General features: G+C 49.1%; 5 protein-coding genes across 5 annotated transcripts; 4 read left to right on the top strand and 1 right to left on the bottom strand.

The window, feature by feature from the left end:
• The first annotated feature begins 2,611 nt into the window (after positions 1–2,611).
• On the top strand, positions 2,612–5,399 carry B0H65DRAFT_79791 (uncharacterized protein). The gene is made up of 2 exons (XM_062831433.1): positions 2,612–4,874; positions 4,954–5,399. Exons 1-2 carry the CDS (start codon positions 2,895–2,897, stop codon positions 5,158–5,160), a joined length of 2,187 nt encoding a protein of 728 aa, XP_062676491.1. The 5' UTR covers positions 2,612–2,894; the 3' UTR covers positions 5,161–5,399.
• Positions 5,400–5,764: 365 nt separating this feature from the next.
• B0H65DRAFT_79780 (uncharacterized protein) lies at positions 5,765–6,771 on the top strand. Its single transcript, XM_062831432.1, has 3 exons — positions 5,765–5,822; positions 5,901–6,167; positions 6,291–6,771. The coding sequence occupies exons 2-3, from the start codon at positions 6,003–6,005 to the stop codon at positions 6,606–6,608; spliced, it is 483 nt and encodes a 160-aa protein (XP_062676490.1). The 5' UTR covers positions 5,765–5,822; positions 5,901–6,002; the 3' UTR covers positions 6,609–6,771.
• A 1,122-nt stretch (positions 6,772–7,893) lies between these two features.
• B0H65DRAFT_79809 (uncharacterized protein) lies at positions 7,894–9,429 on the top strand. The gene is made up of 4 exons (XM_062831434.1): positions 7,894–8,117; positions 8,167–8,397; positions 8,451–9,145; positions 9,208–9,429. Exons 1-4 carry the CDS (start codon positions 7,997–7,999, stop codon positions 9,352–9,354), a joined length of 1,194 nt encoding a protein of 397 aa, XP_062676489.1. The 5' UTR covers positions 7,894–7,996; the 3' UTR covers positions 9,355–9,429.
• B0H65DRAFT_566288 (uncharacterized protein) lies at positions 9,430–11,117 on the bottom strand. Its single transcript, XM_062830318.1, has 2 exons — positions 10,305–11,117; positions 9,430–10,255 (listed from the first exon to the last, which is right to left on the bottom strand). The coding sequence occupies exons 1-2, from the start codon at positions 10,694–10,696 to the stop codon at positions 9,730–9,732; spliced, it is 918 nt and encodes a 305-aa protein (XP_062676488.1). The 5' UTR covers positions 10,697–11,117; the 3' UTR covers positions 9,430–9,729.
• Positions 11,118–13,056: 1,939 nt separating this feature from the next.
• B0H65DRAFT_437181 (uncharacterized protein) lies at positions 13,057–14,612 on the top strand (the record flags this gene model as incomplete). Its single annotated transcript, XM_062825293.1, has 2 exons — positions 13,057–13,150; positions 13,243–14,612. The coding sequence occupies 2 exons, from the start codon at positions 13,057–13,059 to the stop codon at positions 14,610–14,612; spliced, it is 1,464 nt and encodes a 487-aa protein (XP_062676487.1).
• Positions 14,613–20,007: the final 5,395 nt, after the last annotated feature.

Genomic DNA, 20,007 nt, shown 5'->3' with positions numbered 1-20,007 from the left:
ATATAGAAGGTAATATATTAATTAATATAGTAGGTATAGGTATAGTTAATATAGGGGGTAGTATAGCACTAGTAGCCTCTCCTTCCTTCTTAATATTATTTACAAAAGATTATTAATAAATTTTATACTACTATTATTATTATTACTATTAACGTTATTAATAATATTAATATATATTAGGAGCCTATTACTACTACGTTTCCCACTATTCGAATTAGTATTAACCGCGGCGGTCTTTATTATAATTATCCTTTACATAATTAATATAGGAGGATTTTGTACGGTAATATATTTAGCCGCGATAATTTTTACTTATTTACCCGCGTTTTTAATAGAGAGGTTATAATATATTTTACTACTATTAACGAAGTAATATATTTAGTAGTTAATTGCCTTATTATAATTCTTATAATTGTACTTAGTATTATATTTTTACGTTTAAAAAAGCTTATAATATACAGTGCCGCAAGATTTACACTCCCCGCATACCTTTCGCTCGCGGTCTTATTCGTTAAATTTATCAATTTCCTCTAATATTATATTAATTATATTCTTTCTCCTCATATTACATTTAGGGGTAATAGACGCGTATAATAATTATAATATAGTAATTATAAAGAAATTAGTTATACTACGAGAAGGGGTAGAGATAGAAGGTATACTAATAATCAAATTAGTAATTAAATTAATAATAAAGATAGGTATTAGTATTATAGCGGGCGGATAAAAGAAATAGAAAGTAAAAGCGAGCGTAAAAGTATAGTATTAAATAATATTATTATAAAAGTATACCTTTATAATACCCTCGTTATTAAAATTATAATTACTATTATTAAATTAAGTGGTTATAATAATCTTTATATAAATTATAATTTTATTCTTCCTATTATTTTTATAAATACTAGCGGTATATATAATACTATAAAAAGTAATTTAGTGCCTAACTTTAGCGGCGGCCGTATTAGTAGTAGTCTTTTGGGTATACCTTATTTATAAATAGAGAACTTCCTTAAATAAGGTTGTTTTAAATTACTACTTATATATTTTACTATTCTCTTGTTCGACTTTAATTTTTTAATGATTTTTACAGTTAGGAATAGCGGGGGGCTTAATTTTGAAGGTAATAAAATATAACCCTATAATTACAAACTCTATTTAAATATAAGAAGGGAGAGTAGGCTTGGGAGGTAGTACAATTTGTTTATAAGTACGCAATTAGGCTAGGGTTAGGAATACTGCATTTTCGTTGTTATTATTAAAAACGTAGAATAATATATTAATAGCTTTCTTTTTAAGGATAAAGCGGACTAGGAAATTAAGGAATTATTATTCCTCTTTTTCCTCTTCCTTCTCTTTATCGCCGTTATTTTTATTATTATTATTAGAAAATTCGATAGAGGCTAGCTATATAGGTGGGGAGGAGGGTATAAGGGTAATTTCAGCTTCGGTTTTAGGTTTTAGAGAAGGTTTTAGTTTTAGAGCGGGCGCCTTCCCTTTCTTTTTATTCTTAGGGGCGGCCTTCTTAAGAGTAGCCTTCTTTTTGGGGGTAGCCTTCTTAGGAGCCTTCTTAGGGGCGGCCTTCTTAAGGGCAACCTTCTTAGATAAATTAGCAATAACTTTAGATTCAATAAGAGTACGATCATTTTTTATAGGGCAGGTAGAAGTACGTATTAGATTCAAACCCCAATTTTCGTTAAAGTAGACCGAAGTAACGCTAGTACGACGAGTCCGCTTCTAGTTCTATTTTAAAATCGATTTGGGAGGTATTATTGTAATAGTTTAATTGATTAATAGAATTGATTGATAGAATATAATTGCTTTATTTACTTTGCACAATGAAAGAGGTTGTGTGGCGCTTTAATTCTGTATAGAAATCGAGTAAAAAGGTAATATTTTACGATGTGTGTGTGTGTTTGACCGGTTGTTGTGGCCAGTTCATCAAAGTCTTGGCAATTAACAAGGCGCTTGAGTGTGGGAACAGCAATAACGTACTAGCAGAGCTACACCAATCTAGGTTTGGTTATAGTTTACGTCCCTCCACTTGTTAGTCAACGTCAAATCTAGAACTCATAAAAGATACCAACTGAGACGTCGAAGAATGACATTGTACCTTGGAAGAAGGTATAATCTTCCTCTATTGAAAGATCAAGGAAAGTACAAGCACATAGCATGGTGATGGCGCCTTGGGACTGTTTAATAGCTAATGTACACGACGCTAGCGAGCAATTTGGTGGGCAATGGAACCCCTCGTCGATTGTGTGACCAAACACAACAAACGACTTCCCCTGTGGTTGCCATAACAGAACGGCTTCCCTCAACCACCTCATTAAAAATAGTTGAGAAGAATTCTTGGTCACGCCTTTTCAGTCGGTACTATCACAAAATATCGAACGCTTCCTTCCTTTGTTGATCGAGTTCTTTTCATCGATCACGGTGACGGTTGACTCTCATCTTCTATCCGCTCGGCCACCAACAACAAACAACAACACGCTATTCGCTCATTTGCTGACCAAGCTGAGCAAGCTGCGTTTGCCACCACCCCGAGGCTGCAGACAGCTCTCCTTCAACCCTGACCTTGTGCCTGATCACCGTCCAGCATACGGACTAATTGGACGTTTGAGTCCCTTCTCATTCAGTTACACTTTCTTTTCAGCACTCAAATCCTCGGAATCTGGGGAGAACTCTGCCCTGCATCCAACGGGGTGGTTCGGCTTCTTCCTGGTCGTTCATCACCAGCGGCAAGGGGGACCACACTAGTCTTCCAGTTGGTGGAATGCGCGGAGGCGACTGTGAGCAGCGGCAGTAAACAAGCCATTCACCCACCGAACACCGACACTGCACCGCGACTTGGCATTTGAATCACCTACTCCCTCCTTCCATCTCCCCCCGTCACTATGGACGCGGCGGATGACTGGTTTGGTGACGAGGGCGATTTCTTGTACCAGGTTGAACAGCTTGTCGCCGAGGGCGAAGGGGAATTCGAGGACCATTACGAAGACCACCTGGACAACGACAACGACAACGACAGCAGTGACATTGACATCGACCTGAGTCTCGACAACAGTGAAGACGACCACGGCGAACTTGCCGAGTTTGACTGGGACTACAATCTGGACAACGACATCGAGCTGGACATTGACGACGACCACAGCTCTTCCATTCACTTTGATTACCGCGACCTCCCGCTCGATCTCGAAGAAGAAGAAGAAGGAGAAGAAGAAGATCACTACAACATTGGCGGTCCGCTGTCGCCCCGCCATCTCCAGAGCCCACATTCCCCACAGTCTCCGTCATCTAGCGAATCTAGCCTGGTCGACGCCGACCCTGGATTTGACATCGACCTCGACCTTCCCTACGACTTTGACCACGACTCCGGTCTCGACATTCCCGGCTTCCACGACTACTCCGACAATAGCGACAACAGCCTCGACCTCGACAGCAGCGGCTTCCCGTCAGATACAGACCAAGACAGCGAAAACGACGACAACGAAGAAGACGAGGACGAAGACAGCGACGACACCTCTAGCGACGAAAGCGGCAACGATTCTGATTCCTCTCTCGACCGCCGTCTGCGCGAACAGTTTGACATCTTCGAAGCCAGCGCGCGTATCGAGGCGCGTCTCGACGAGTTAGAGCAACGCCGCCAGCTGTTTGTGCAAGGACTGGCTGAGGCGCGTCGCCGGTTCGAATCGATTGCCGGAGAGGACAACCCCCGCCAACAAAATCGTCACCACCCGTATCGCGTGCCGGCTCTGCTTGACCGTCGCCGTGCTCAACAGCAACAAGGTGGGGGAGGTGTTTCAGGTTTGGGTGAAGGAGCAGCAGCCCCGCGAGGACAAAACCCCAACGAACTGGACGAACTAGTCGAGATGGAAGTAGGATGGCCGGGCCAGGGCGGCAATGCTGGCCGGCGGGCAGGCAGGCGCACTCCCGCTGCCGCCAATAACAACCACAACCCCGCGCAACAACAATACCAACAAGCGCAACTTGTCATCGACTTGACCTCAGATTTGGAAGATTCTGACGCCGAGCCCGCTGCGCTTCCCGGACGAACTGGAGGTCGAACTATAAACAATCGCCGTAACAACCCCGCAACACGAGCAGCACGCCGCGCAATGTCCGCCAACGCCAACGGCGCCGGCGCTCCTGCCCAAGCTGGCAACGGAATCGCCGAGGTCATCGACCTTACGCTGGACGATGACGACCCCGCCCCAGCTGTCCCACCTGCCGGTCACGCCCGCAACCGCCCTCTCCCTCACCGCGAAGGCAATATTGAACGTAGCCGCAGGCCCGTGAACCGCCGCCCCACCGCCAATGAACTCATCGTTGACCTAGGCGAAGTCGATTCCGACGACGATGACGCCGTTGCCCGTGCCGCTCACCGCTCGGCAGCACGTAACGCCGCCGCCCGTCCCCCAGCCGCCGGTAGAGCCGCGCGCGCAGGCGGCGGTGGTGGTCTAGGCGGCGCCTTTGACAATTTCTTCCAGCTCTTCCGCCTGGGAGCTTTCGCCAACGTCCGACCCGACCTCGAAGTTCAACTTATTGGCCTGGACGCGAACAACAACCCGCTGGGGAGGAACCTACCACATCTCGACTACGGCAACAACGGACGAAACGGAGGTGCGGCGGCTGCGGCGGCGGCTGCTGCTGCTGCGGCAGAGCAACAGAGGAACGCCAATGCGCCGCCACCGGCTAGGGAAGGGTTTACACGTGCTACGGGAGAGGATCTGGCAGTGGTTTGTCCGAGTTGTGAGGAGGAGTTGGCTTATGATCCTGATGAGGAAGATCAAAAAGGAGGGCCGGCACCGAAGAAGGCGAGGACGAAGAAGGATCGGGAGGAACATTTCTTTTGGGCTGTGAAGGAGTGTGGTCATGTATGTTCTTTCCCCTTACATGCCCTTTCCCTTCCTCCCCAAGCTGGTGAAGTTAACTAACGACAACAATAACGAACAGGTCTACTGCAAGAAATGCTACGAAAACCGCAAGTGCACAAAGAACACGGGCTTTAAACACAAGGATCAGGGGTCCTCTGCGTCGGGCGCGGCTGGTTCTAGTTCCAACGGCGGCGCAGCAGCCAAGAACTTGAAGGTCCTTTGCGCGGTGGACGATTGCACGACTGATGTCAGTTTCAAGACGGCGTGGGTCGGTTTGTTCTTGTGAGCAATCGACTAAGACGATGGCGGCGGACGACATGACCACGACATGAGACAGCGTCGTCCCGGCTTTTGCCCGTGGCTTTCTTCTCTACGACACCTTTCTTCACGGTGGCCTTTCACTTTCACGAAGGGCGTTTCTTTCGGTCGGCTACTTGCTCAGCATAGCGGAACATAGCATGGCACGGCTAGGTGTTTGGACGGTTTCGGTTTTGCTTTTATAGATGGCATTTTCTTCATAGAGGATGCTTTTCTCTTCTTCCTCTCTGTTTTCGGTTTATCGGAACAACGCATGGATGGATGGAAAAAAAGGGCAGGGTGGGCGTTGTTGGATTTGTATTATTACGATATGGAAGATGTGTGTGCAGTCATTAACTTTTCTCTCCCTTCTTCCACTTCCATGTTGATGATTGTTGTTTACTTTGTTGGACTCTTGCAAGACGGATACTAGAGGGGACAAATGTCGACATTGCCTCAGGTGGACGATGAGGGTGGTTTGGTTGTATTTACTTTGCTTTTACTTCACTGTGGGAATTATCTTGGCTGATACAACTGGAAGGGTTGGTGGTGTGCTCTTGAGACAGTCACGATGCTGGTGCTCAAGGGAACTCAACAGTACCTCTGATGTTCGTCACAGCTACCACTAAGATACATAGACTTCATCACAAGGCAGGTGCAAAAACCGTTCTTGCCTCCCTTCAAGGCTTCAGTCATTTAGATGGTGATGCTAACCAGCGAAGATGGCAGGCGCGACCTTGAACCCATCGTCAGATTTTTTGTCAAGTTTTCAGTTGGTTCAAGTTGTCTCTTCCTTCCTCGTTCGCCCAATTCTGCAACTCTTCCATCATAATGTCACTTCCCCCAACCTCGTCCTCTACGCCACTCCTCCTCCAACATCCCCTCCGTCCTCCATCTTTCTCCTCATCCGTCTTCCTCCTGCCAGTTGCACTTAGCATCTTGGATATCGTGACGGCTTTTGCTGGCCTGAGTGTTCAGTCACCTCTATCGCTCCAGGTACGTCTGCTTCGTTTTGGCTTCCTGCCGGTCTCGAGTGCCGGGCTGCGTGACACCTAACTTCCATAATCACTTCATGATGATTTCCTCGCCATAGTACAGTCTTGGTAACAGATCCTTCAGTTCTCAACCTTAGGTCAATCAAACCGGAAGTCACCGACTATCAGCTGGCCTTTGCCTCTTCCCTTCACATCATGTCTCGTTGCCCTCTTCCTCTCATCATTTCTCTTTGCTTTTCCCATTCTTTTCGCCATGTACCAGTACTCACACGAGCTACACCACATAATACGACGGCCGATGAACTTCGGACAGCTGGCACTCGGGCCCGGTTGTCCGCGGGCCGGTTTCTGTGATATTCACGATCCACTGATCTGGGCAGGTCGAAATGTGAAAAAGTCCAGAGCCGCCGTATTCTTTCTTTCCTTTTTTTCCCTTCCCTAGCGCAGCGGATGCGGCCCACTATCATCAACCGCCATCATGATCTTCTCCTGCGCTTTCTCTCCTCTGTCTGTCCTTGTTGTTGTTTTCTTTCTGTGCCTGTCCTTGCACCTGCCCTTGCAACCTTGCACAACGCTCATGAACCCGTGCACGATCTCAATTCCCGAACCGGTTGCGCCTCGCTGGGGCTTTGGTCAACCCGGAGATTAATATTCCGCTATTTTCTTCTTTGATTTTTTTCTTCTGCTTGCTCGGCTATGTAAAGCCCAGGACCGGGTGTCTGGAATCTGTATCCACATGGAAATGACGGAACTCGTGGAAGGTGGAACTCATGCTACCGTAGCAACGTGCAACTCGACTCGGGCCGATCCCCACGATATCAGCCCAAGCCGTTTTCGGGAGGCTGCTCCGAAATTTTCAGGTCCGCTCTTTCTGGGGTCGATTATTCTAGAGGATCCAGCGGTCTCCAGCGGTCTCCAGCGGTCTCCAGCGGTCCCCAGAAGCTCCGCTTTGGGTGGTTTGCATCTGATAGGTATCTGAGATACATACGGATACAACTTTACAACCGCGACATTACGGCATGTCAATCGCATGTGCCGACGGTTCGGAAGGGTGATTTCGACATTTCGATGAATGCTACCTACGAAATTCCACCGACCGGCCCGACCGAGAACTCGGAGCCGGACCGAGACCTCGGAGCCGAACCGAGGCTTTGCCTGGCGATTCACTCGCGTGAAGGGAAGGTCTCAAAGCTGGTGCCTGGTAAGTACCTTGACGAGATGTGTGGCGGTTGTACTATGGGAAGTTCCGCTGACACTGGCAAAAAGCTGAAGGACAGACTCCGAGCGACGTTATCGTGAGAGGCTCTTGGCACACTTGCTCGCTACCGCTAGGGCGTCGTTCTCAAAAGGTTTGGTTGGGATGGCGCTAACCCATCGGAGCTTTAGCTGAGATATTTGGTACCGACCTGCTGTATGGCGGTACCAGTGTAGCACTGAGGCTGCATTATGCGTGTGATGATCGGAATCACTGCAAACACCATGCCATCCAGTGCTGGATTTGTCGAAGGTCCAAAGGTCTTCGGGCTGATCTCCGAACTACGTCACAGGTGTGATATCGATAACACGGAGGGCATCCAGTGTGGTTGTACTAACTGTCTCGCTCGCATAGAATGTGGTGTATAGCATCCTCACCGCTGTTAACACAACAGCTCGTGACGAGTAACACCAAAAGAGAGCCAGCGCATCGAATGTTCGGGATGGTCCACCGTCGCGGAGTCAGCAACATGCGTCGAACCGACGGTCAAGACTTTTTCTCAAGCGAGTCTTTAAACCGCATCTTCGGCATCAGAGAAAGATCCTTCGTGGTGTAATCTCCGCAAACGTGACAAGATGTTGCTCAGAACCGCTTCCAGGCCGCTATGCCTCCTCGCCCTCGCGGGTGATGCTATCGCCGGGGTTCATTCTAAGCCCAGTGCGCAGATCGCCAAGATCATCAAGCAGGCCAAGAAAGGTAAGAGTGACGACTTTGGGGTGGTGATGATTGCTAACAGGGTGGACAGATGTTATCGACTTGGAAGCACTTCCCTTCGCCCAAGCCGCCTTCCGCTCCATTGAGGAGATCAAGGAAGCTGCTAAGAATCAGACTCGTTACGACTTTCGCAATGCCTCAAGGATTGACGTTCATGTCCATGCGGTTCCCAGTTTCTACCATGACTTGGTTCCCTTGACAGGAGGCTCTCCTACTCCCGAGTGGAGTGTCCAGGAGCATCTTCAGTTCATGGCAGACGATGGTGAGATATCTTCGGAGAAGCCATGAGTTGTGGCATGGACTAATGCTTCTCAGACATCACCCGTGCCATTATCTCCATGTCAACACCTGGTGCCACAGTCTTCTACGGAAATGAAGCTTACTCCGTTGGTCTTGCTCGTCTGCTGAACGAGTGGCTCGCTGAGCTCAAGCGAAGTTTCCCCAATCGGTTCGACTTCTTCGCTGTCATGCCCCTCCCCTACAACAACGCCGCCCTCAAAGAAGCCCAATACGCCCTTTCGTCGCTCGGTGCCCTCGGCCTCGGCCTGCTCACCAACCACGAAGGCTACTACCTTGGTAACGCTGCTCTGGCACCCTTCTTCGAGGCCCTCAACAACACTATCCCCGGTGGCCCGCATGTGTGCATCGTTCACCCCACTGAGCCGTTGATGCGCGTTGATAACGGTTCCTCTATCATTGTGGCAAACCCAACCACCTACCCCACGGGCAGAGTCGAGTTCTACTTTGAGACGGCTCGGGCTCTGATGGATCTTGTCCTCAGCCAGACGCTGATCAAATACACCAACGTCAGGTGGTCGATTGCTCACGTTGGCGGGGCCTTCCCAGCCATTGAGGATCGGTTCTTGAAAAGAAGCGGGGCGTTGGAGAAGCTGGCTAAGCAGGCTTTGAACTCCAGAGTCTGGTATGACAGCGCGGGCCCTACTTACTTTGCTCAGGTCAAAGGGCTATTGGGCTACGGCGTCCCTACTTCGCAGTTAGTCTTTGGCAGTGTGAGTCTCCCGGTCCCGGTGATGGTCGTACAAGAACACATGCTAACTCGTCGGTCGTTCAGGACTTCCCATACTCGCACTTCCCCTATGAGGCTGCTGCAAAGGCCATCGTCGATGCTGACTTCCTTACCCAGCTGGAGAAGACGGCGCTGTTTGAGACCAATGTGGAGGATATGTTTGGGGTGCACTTCCATGGGCACAAGCACTGAGACGCCGATTCAGTCAAAGAATCTATCTCGTTCAGGGTGATAACCCGGTTTCCATTCTTCTCAACCTTAACTGGTTCACATGTCGGATTTTTCACCTTGATCAGACATCAGCGTCTGTCCTAGATGGCAAAGAGACTACTGTCCAAGGTCTATAACTTGATTGCTACCCAGAAGCTTCTATCCTTTCCCCGTTTCTCCACCATGCCACATTCCTTCATCTTTTTTCCATCCGCAACCCGCGACCTTACGAACCACACCTTCTCATTCCCACAGCACTTGGTGCCTGTCGGAAACGTCCCACCCCAGCATATCGCTCTACCTCCTACCTTCACCTTACGACCAGGGATCCATCTCCTGTCTGATCCGTTATTCTTCTTATCGCGGTGGTTGCCAAGGCGATGATTGAGCAATCTCTCGTATCCCCGGCGCATCCGCGATGTCCAAGTAATTTGGTCTTGATCTACGAGGCGCGCTACTGAACCTGTAGTTGACCTCGTTACTCAGATCCTCCCGGTAGATGGGAATGGTGATGTCCTCAACACCCGAGATATCAGAGAGCAGTACACGTGCTGTATCTCTTGTCTGAGATGACAATCTCGGATCTGACGATCTCGAAAGCGGACGGTTGAGATTGTTACGCACTGGCCGATAGCCTGACTCTGGGTCGAACTGAGATCGTATGGCAGCCACTCTGCTAGGCACAATCGGAGGGTCTAAACTTGGGTCTAACATCACATCCGTAAAAGCCCTATTCCAACCGCCGTTGCCGTATCGTTGCCCGTCCTCCATCCAAAGGTCAATGGTCCTAAGACGGCTCGACACATGGTTGGGTCGACGAAGAAGAGCTTGGAGCTCTCTTTCCAGCTTGTTCTTGTTCCAAACTCGTTCGGGTTGGGATTCGCTGGAAGATATCAGCATAAGCGGAACCGGACCTCTTGCGGACAACTCACCTAGTCAAAATGGCCCTGAAATGCTTGACATACTCCCAAAACTCTGCCAAAGTCATTTTGACATCCCAGAGCACATTCATGTTCTTGTCTTTCTCGTCGTCCGTACAAGGCTCTCGATCTCCAAAGTACTCAAGAGCATGGAGTGCTGTATCAAGCCGAGAGAGCTCGAACATGCCGTATGCCAGCACGACCAGCAAGTGGTGCACCTCCACCATCTCCCTCCTCCCCCGAGGTATTTCTTGGAGATCCCTCAGTGTCCTCTCGAGCTCCCTGAGCACTCTCGGGATATCCTCGACGAGGGTTGAGAGGTTCGATGGTACCTCGAGTACGAGGATTGGAACCAACCCAGTGCATGTTGTCATTAGACCGGTGAGTGCTTCCTGAAACTCCATTTCTTCTTTGTTTCCGCTTCTTTTCTCGTACTTGGGCACTTCCTTCGTCTTGTTCAAGTTGGTTGAACGGTTGATGGTAGAACGAATTTTTGAATTGCTTTATGGCGAGCTGGGCGCGGTATTTGAGCAAGTGAGTCGGCCATTTTCGAGTCGAGATTTATTGGACCTGAGCTACTGTTGGTGAATGGGTTGTGGCTTCTGAGCTCCTCCCGTGTCATCCGACTTGTTTTGACGCTCAGTGAAGGAGTGTCACGAACTGAACCTGCGTTTTTCATGGTGGTTGAATCTCCCAGCCTCAGTGACGTGCAAGTGCGCACGCCCACAGGCTATCGGATCAAACGCTTGGGTCCTATTGTCTTGTCGCTAAGGTATTACAGCTGCTGGCCCGTACGCCTTGAAGTGTTTGCAGGGCACCGATCTCGTCCAACTACACCGTGAGCAATAAAGTCAAGAGGGAAAGCATCTGCTTCATCCGACTGACTGACTCATTGTGATGGCTCTGAGTGGAATGCATTCATTGCTAACCATGATATGTCTCATGGTGCGTAAGTCAGATGAACTGAGCCATGGTTTTTTTTTGCTGGTCTTGGAGTCGGTTCCCAAGCTTTCAGTCTAATTTCTACTTTCTGTTTCATTCACCCGTTCTTGCCTGCTTCATCCCCTACTCTGCGACAAGATCTGATCAGGCCCAGCGGTCCATGAGACAAGTACAACGGCAGCGATTTCCTCCAACTTCCTTTCTTATACGCAGCGAATAATGGCATTGAAGTTGGTGCTGGCCGCTTGATACATCGTGGCCGAAGTATCGCAGTTACGATGGATCAGTTGGTACATACGTCGGCCGATAGCAGTTTTCCGCGCGCCCAGTAACTCCGGTAACTCCTGTCACGCAGGATGGCCATCTTCGCCTGCTAGTTGACACCGACGGATGCACCCCGCCATCATATGCTCAGAGAACCACCAGAGCAAGGGAGAAGGTCAGGGAATGAGCAAGACGTGAAAAAGTGGTCTGCTGTGGAGAAAGAGCGAAACCAGCCAAAGGAAGGAATTGGGGGTCCCGGAATATACACGGTATTGGCCCCCCCAGCTGCCAATCAGCCATCTATCCTTCAGTCACTTTCTTGACTAGCGATGGCTTCCTTCCTGCGGTTCTGTGGGACGTGCAGCCAGGTGGAAGGCGTGCCCTGCTGCCCGGCAAGTAGCCGTGGTGCATATGCCCGTCGGATTTAACACCCAGATTTGTTTCTGGATTTTCTTCTTCTTCTTCTTCTCTTGGTAAAGTTCTTTTCCACATCTTCGACCAGATCGTGGGTTTTCCATTTTTCACCGATATCATTATTCCTAGGCCGCGGTCAGTCGCACGTGAGGCAGGACAGGCAGACTTGCATCAGTCCCTAACACAAGGCAGACCCAACCAGAGCAACTGGTGCATCTTGGTAGGCAAGCAACCATCCCCAAGTCCGCCTTGTCTGAGAAATAGACAACCTAACATTGAGCCTTAGATTCAGGACGTTGTATGCCTCCCAATCGACGGACCCCCGAAACACCCCGGATTCTCGTCGTTGGGCCTCCCGCGGGTGTTAGTTGGCAAGCCTACAACCAATCAACCAGAACTATCGAGTAAGGGTACAATCCTGTACTGCTAGTCTGCAGTTGGGCCCGCGAATAATTGGTCTTCTACGAGCGAACATATCTTACACCTCTGAGCTCAACCACCGTGTGCCTTCGACGTGGAAAACTACCTGGTTTTCCTAACTTGTTCCTCAGATACAGAGGATTACAGCGACATTATCCAGCGAGCCTGACAGACTGGACTTGTAGTCCTGGTTTGACGTGGTTATCCCGCCAACTGGTCTCTCGATACCGGAGGCTGATAAAGAGCAAAACAAGGAGGCTGGAGCATCCCAACGAACAGGCTATTTTGCCCTTATATATAACATGGTCCGGCCAAAGATCTTGGAAGAAGATTATATTATCTAACTCCGTGCTGTTGCTCATTAAGCCAACATTTCTCGAAGCAAAAACGACAACACATACACGTCACGATGCTGAACAGAGACAGTCACAAGCCTCCGCCTCCTTGCGGATGGCTTGTCAACGACAAACCCTGCAAAAGAGGCTCGAGTTGCGGTGATGACCATGATCCTTACCGGATCAAACATCACAAGCAAAAGATGCAAATGTCACCCAGGCCGTGCTGGAAGGGGGAGATGTGCGAGTTCCTCACGTCGGGATGTTGCATCTATTACCACCCCCCGAGTCACGTCCAACGCGATCTCTTATACAACAAGAGATCTGGCAGACGGGAAAATTTGATCCGGCAGAATCTAAAGTTTCTGGGAGTTGTAAATGTGCGAGACATGGGCTTGGGAGAAGATGTACCTGTCCGGATTCAAGATGTGCATGCCATCTCGAGCTTCAACAAAATTGCCAACAATCAGATAGCAGTACCAGGTATGTGCCAATTTTGGGAGTGAAGGGAGAGCCTTGGTCCGGAGCATAGAGGAACCGTCTTTGCTAACTTTGTGGTTCCATCTCTCTTTTAGGTGTTCCCCCGCGCCTCCACCCTTTGACCCAGCAACTCGACCTCGAGCTCGATTACCACAACAAATCCCTCGGACGTAACTACCCAAGCTTTACCCATCACTTCGAGCCCCTTGTACGATCTATCGAAGCAACCGATCCCGACTATGACTTGAGGCAAACAGACATCGTTACCAACGCCAGTAACCTCCGCAAGATGTTCATGATCTTACTCAATCAACAAAGCGAATACGAGCGCTATGATCTCACCTGGAGAAATAACATACTCTTTCTGTCGAAGTGGACGTCGGACCCATCCCTTAACTCCAGTTTGGGTCACGGCAGCGGCTTCGAGCAAGCAACGTGCATCTACGACGATCTTGAAGACGAACTGCTCAAGAGTAGCGCAAGCCATCATCGTGTGATCCAGTATCGCTTCGGTGGACTGCAGTTGGTCGTCCAGTCGGAGGTTGACGCATATCACTGTGACTGCCACTGCCCAGGCAACTTTGACTTGGCCCTACCAGAAACCTTGTCAGCACTGACTGTCGACGAAGTGGCCCAACATCGACGGCGCAGCAGTGCGGTCTCTGCCGCCTCCTCTGGGGCGAGCAGCAACAACCTCTCTGTTCTCTCTTCTGACTTGAGCGTTACCTCCCTCGACTGCCACTGCGACTCAACGAGAGAAACAACCCCCGCGTCCCCACCCCCTTCCCCCTGCCGCTCTATATCCATGAATGACCCAGAAACCCCCTTCTCTGGTGTCCTCTCAGCTTCCGGAAACCTTATCTACTCCAATTCGTCCCCGAACCTCCGCGTCCTACGCCTCGGCCGCGAGATACCCGCCCGCTGCCTCGTAGAGGTCAAGACCCACAAGGTCCGCAACAAACCGCTCTTCAACGCCGAAGCCCAGCTCTACTTCTCCCAGCTCAGCAAGCTGTACATTGCCAAGAACGACAACGGAAGCTTTCTGCCCACAGTGCCCAGCGTCAGCGAGGACAACAAGAGCAACAATCCCGTGGAGGAGAAGACCGAAGATATCAGGCTCTGGGTAGAGGCAGAGCAGAACCAAAAGACGCTCCAGAAGGTGGTGGCGCTGTTGAAGAGGCTGAAGGATCTGGCGAAACAGTTTGAGAAGGAAAAGGGAATCCGGACGATCACGCTTTTGATGAGGAATGATGGGATGGGGGAGGAGAGGGGGGTGAATATGAAGTTGTATGAGAGGACGGAGGAATGTGGGGTGGGCGGGTGTTTGCCGGAGGATTATTTGGATGCTGCTGGGTGGCCTGGGGGAAAGGAGGAGATGGGAGATGAGGGTTTGGAAGATGAAGCTGCGAAGGAGGAGGCTTTGAAAGATGAGGATTTGAAAGATGGAGGTTTGCAAGATAACTGAGGCTGGGCCCAAGGTGATGAGCACACAAGGTTGGTCGGACGGGATCTGCTTGCGACAACCCCCAGGGACTCGGTGGCCGAGCGATGCTTGCGACAGCCGACAACCCCCAGGGACTCGGTGGCCGAGCGGTGCGGTACGCAGCTTTACTGCAGCTATTCCCTCCCGGCCGTCTCTTTTTGAATATCAGGTATGGGTGTTCTGCCGGCCATAGAAAAGGGGCATGGCAGATGGATTAGCAGGAGGGGGGATTCAGCGACATACATACTGTGTCGGATTATGAGCTTTCTGATATCAACAATTTGGGCAACAGAACACAGCGACAGAACACAGCATACACGGTAGCTAGTATAACAAGTTTGACATCTATAGGTACAAAGGAAACTGTATCATTCACCATAACCTCGGGCTTGAAAAAAAAATGTGAAAAGAAACAAGAAACACACACCCAACTAACAATCGACCCACCCGACCCAAATCCCATAACCTTCCACGGTCTACAGTCAACTTCCACGCAACTCGCAATGGCGTGCACCGATGACTCGCATGAGAATCAGGCACGTGTGTAACTTTGCACACGCGTCCTAACCGATATCCGAGGCGGCGAGGTGTGAGGTGTACAATTACCAACCTGCTGGTTTTCAGAGTTCCTGGCAGTGGCAGCCTGCTGCGTGGTTCTTCACGGAACCACGGGGAGGTAACGACAGACGGTAGTAAGCAAATTTGCTTAAAAGATGACATGCTTCTCAGTTGCTCACCGCCAAATACCCGTCCAATTCCATTTCGTCCTCTTACACTGGTACCTGACTACCTATGTGGCTTACTGGTTATTCCCGCTTGGCACGAGACTTCTTAACTTTTCCTCATAAAGCGGGAAGTGGGATTACATCAGATCCCATCCCCATCAAATCTCCATGGCACTTTACCACTACTACCTATCTATGTGCGGCAGGGATCGAGGTTGCACAAAAACGTGCGCGCCTTAACGAGGTAGGTGATGTGTCACAAAGTGACAGCGACAGTGACAGCCTTCCCATACCAATCCAAGGTTTTAATCCAAGACAAGGAAGGGCAAGACAATGCAAATGGTCTTTTTGTACAGCCATTCATGCCTACACTAATTTCTGGGAGCACGGATGGATGGTGAGTTTGTGACTGACGTTGTGAGACAGATGCGTGACATTGGAGTCACCAAGGCCGTGGTAAGCCCTAGTAGGTAACTGGAATGAAACGAGAAAAGCCGATGGATGGTGCTGGTGCTCGGACTAATGAAAGTTGTTTAAGCAGTCACAGACGCGAGAAACTACCTAGCTAGGTCTTACACTTTTGTCGAAGTGAACTACTAGTAGGATTACCTATGGAACACCACGACGGACTGGACCAAGGATAGACGGACGAGGTGTGGTTGAGCGCGACTTCGTTAGTTCGTTAGTTCGTTGAACAAAGCATTACGACATACCTAGCTCTGTCAGCATCAGCACCAGTGTTGCCGAATAACTCTGGTATACACTATCCAGCGCGGGGACGGGTTTAACTCAGGCTCGATCGAGCATAGACAAGGACGTGGTTTTGACTAATGGAGATAGGTAGGTAAGGTAGGGAAGTATGAACGACAGGCATCCTTCCAGTTCCATGTTCCTCAGCCACACACACACCGAACGAACTATGACATCGACTAGGTAACTAACCCCCAAAGAAAGATAACCGGGATTAGTAGCACTGTCTGTCTCCCTTGCGTCAGTATCAACCGTCACGCCATCCATCACCCTTTACATGTGGCGGACATTGTCAGGTAGGTAGGTATCCCGTATACATTTGATGGTAGAGGTATACATGTCATAAATGGTTAAGTACCTTACAGCCCTGTCAGTTGTTACCTTCTTTACGTCTCTGATGTACCTACCTACCTCCACCTATGCCGCTATGCCGCTATGCCGCTATGCCGCTATGCGTAGCACCAGACCGGACTGGAGATATCGTGGGTTGGTTGGTGATAGATCACTTGGGCCTGGCTGGACAACCTGGGACTAAGGCTGGGGCTGGGGCTGGGAATGGGAATGGGAATGGGGGCCATGGTCTAGTCTAGCAGTTCTTTCTTCCTTGGGAACCAAGTCCGCTAAATGTGGTTGGTTGGTTCCTGCCCTGGTTGCTTGTGCTGTATTTGGATTTGGTCATTGCCGTCCGTGGTGGTGTTGTTCTCTTTTCGGAGCCGGAATCTCTTCCTTCATTACCGATTGCACAGAGCCGAGCTGTTGGTAACTGAAAGGATTCCAGCTGGGTGGGTGGGACAGGGAGACGGCACGGGGAAGTGTCGGGTGGAAACCTAACCTTGTCCGACTTGTTGGGTCTGGTCTGCTTTGACCCTTTACATACCGGGCTCAATGGGAACTGGAAGTTGAGAGTTGGGAGTTGGGATGTAACTGTAAGTCTTCTTTTGGACTTTGGTTCTACCTACCTGACACGGTACAGACCGTACAGGTAGGTACCTTATGTGGGTGATGTGAAGTTCTATGCTTGAGTTAGGTTCAGTCCCTGCTTCCGAACCATGTCACTGGCTCGGTGCCGTATGTGGACGCCAACCTAACCTGGAAGGGATGGGCCATGAATGGATCAAAAAGGGCCGTCACTACCAGAAAGGTAGGGCAACTAATGCACGCAAGGGAACAGGCGGGATATCATGTGAGTGAACTTACATACGTGGTTAGTATGCAGTCAGACACTCACTCGGTCCCAAGCCCCAGCCCGAGGCCGGCCCAGGGACGCCAGGGTTGGTTGGTTGAAGCCGATGACGTCCCATTGTTCCTAGGGTTATCCTCCAAGGGTACCTTTATAGGTCTGATTCTGATCAAGAGGGTTAGTGGCTACTATGTATAGCACCTCCTCTGATGCAAATAGTGTCGGATTCCAGCCCGAACGGGATGGGATGGATCGAAGTGTGTTGACTGAGAACCCTGTTTGTGATCCCGGGCCAACTGTTCCTCTGAAGAACTATAGGTAGAGACAGGCGATGGATGTGCTATCAACAACCTAGGTCTTAGTGTTGAAGACATGAAAGGCAAGCCATACCGAGTTAAGAAGGAATGGTCTGTAGTCTACCTAGTAAGTTGCCAGGTGTGTTTCGGAACCGGAAAGCAGGACTAACCCGAAGAAGGGGGGCCGGTGAGCCGGGGAGCAGAAAACAGACAAGTTAGTGCGGGACTGCATAACATGGGCAAGACATGGGCAGCATTGACATGGACATGGGATATATCTGCTACGGTAGGTAGGTAGCGTACCTGCGCCGCACCCTTGCCTATCCTGGTTTCGAAGAGACGAATCCGATTCTGTTTGTTGCCCTTGAAAAGAGACGAATCGAGAAGTGGAAGTGGAAGTGGAAGGATTCAACTTTTTGAAGGAAGAGCTTTAAAACGTGTGGCTTTCTTCGGAAGACAAGTGGCTTCAGCCGCAACGACCAAATTTGGTAAGGTATGTATGAGAATGGGATTGTGCAGAAACGTTGTGGCTGGCATGATGATCCCGGTGCCCGGTGGTGCCGACGTCGACCAGATATTGCGGTTTGTTCTTTTTGGGAGGTAAATGGCGTTATTGCTTTTTTTTTTGTGGTGGCTTGACAAGGAAGTATGGGAATTTCCGGTGGTGGCTATTCAGGTGGCAGGCGGAAGAAGGAAGACTGTGTCCGAAACTTAAAAAACTTTCATGGCTCTGTTCGGTGCTGTGACTGTTTTAGTGCCCGCCCGTTCATTGCTTGAGAATTGAATTCACATGTTTATGGCATTCATCCATTCAGCGTTCGGACAGGGCTTGAAAGCTTGGCTTCAGCTGCTCTGGCTAATGGCTAACAGGCTTTCGGGTGTTCGATGCGCTGGAACCGATCACGATATCTCGCAGTCTCAGGGGCCGTCTCAGCATTGCTTCTTTTTCGGTGTGGTGGTCGGTGGTGGTCGGTGGTGGTCGGTGGTGGTCGGTGGTGGTGGTTGTGGTGTATCTGAGACATGCATTGATGCTACTTTTGGAACTCTTTAGTTGCTTCTTCGTAGATATGGAAGTTTTGAACGGCGATAGGATGCTGTTCCTTGATCTTTCCCCGGGCTTTCAGGGATTGCTATCTTGCGGAGAACACTCCTAGCGGAATGTGGTCCCCGTCTTCTTGTTTTCTTCTTTCTTTTCTTCTTTCAAGATTTGTTAGCAAATCCTCCCGCTTTATCCATCCTTTTCTCGTCCCGTCCCCCTGCTTTGATGCATGTGTGTTCTGCTGCTGCTGCTGCTGTCAGTTATAGTAAACTCGGGGCTAGCGTAGGATCGATAATGTCCGGTGTCTTTGGTTGGGTAACCAAGTTGGAGGTCACGGTCCAACAGGACAGGCGTATCCGAGCCACTGGGTTTTCCAGAGCTGTAATGGCACGGCATGCCAACACCTGTTGGCATCTGGGATCTGGGCTTCGATCCCATCTGGCACATAGGCATTGTATATAAGAACCTCTTCTCTTCCATCCGATATATCTAACTTTCCTCTTTCCTCCTCATCTTTAATATTTTATTACATTCGTCTAAACCTTTTGGAGCCTCGGCTCTTAATTCAACGTGCCGTAATAAGAGTCTTTTCTACACTCAAGCGCCTTGTTAATTACTAAAACTTTACTAAGCTAGCTACAACAACTAAGCGAGAACACATACACACATCGTAAAATATCATCTTTTTATATAATTTATATACAGAATTAAAGCGCTACACAACCTTTTTTATTATACAAAATAAACAAAGCAATTACATTAATTAATTAAACCATTATAATAATACTTCCCAAATCGATTTTAAAAAACCAGAAGCGGACTTATTGTGCCAACGTTACTTCGGTCTACTTCGACGATAAAAATCAAAATTCGAATTAACTAATACGTACCTCCACCCGTCCTACGAAAAAGAATCGTACTCTTATCGAATCTAAAGGAGAGGAATCTATTACTAATTTATCTAAAAAGAAAACTACTCCTAAAAAAAAGGCTATTCCTAAGAAAACTACTCCTAAGAAGGCCGCCCCTAAGAAAGCCGCCCCTAAAAAGAAAGCTACCCCTAAAAAAGCTATTCTTAAAAATAAAAGGAAAAGAAAGGCGCCTACGCTAAAATTAAAACCCTTTTCAAAACCCTTTTTAAAACCCGAAACTATCGTACCCTCCTCAGCGCCTATACAGCTAACCCCTATCGAATTCTTTAATAACCCCAATAATAAATTCGATAACGACGAAGAAAAAGAAGAAGAAAAGGAAAAGGAAAGATAATAATTCCCTAACCTCCCTATCCGCCTTACCTCTAAAAGAAAATTCTTGATATATTATTTTAATTTTCTAAAGATAATAAAAATATAATATTCCCAATCTAAGCACTTCTAATCCAACTATA

Source organism: Neurospora tetraspora (assembly GCF_033439725.1).
Source record: "Neurospora tetraspora strain CBS 560.94 chromosome Unknown B0H65scaffold_11, whole genome shotgun sequence".
NCBI classification, from domain to species: Eukaryota; Fungi; Ascomycota; class Sordariomycetes; order Sordariales; family Sordariaceae; genus Neurospora; species Neurospora tetraspora.
This window is presented reverse-complemented; position numbering and strand designations above follow the sequence as displayed.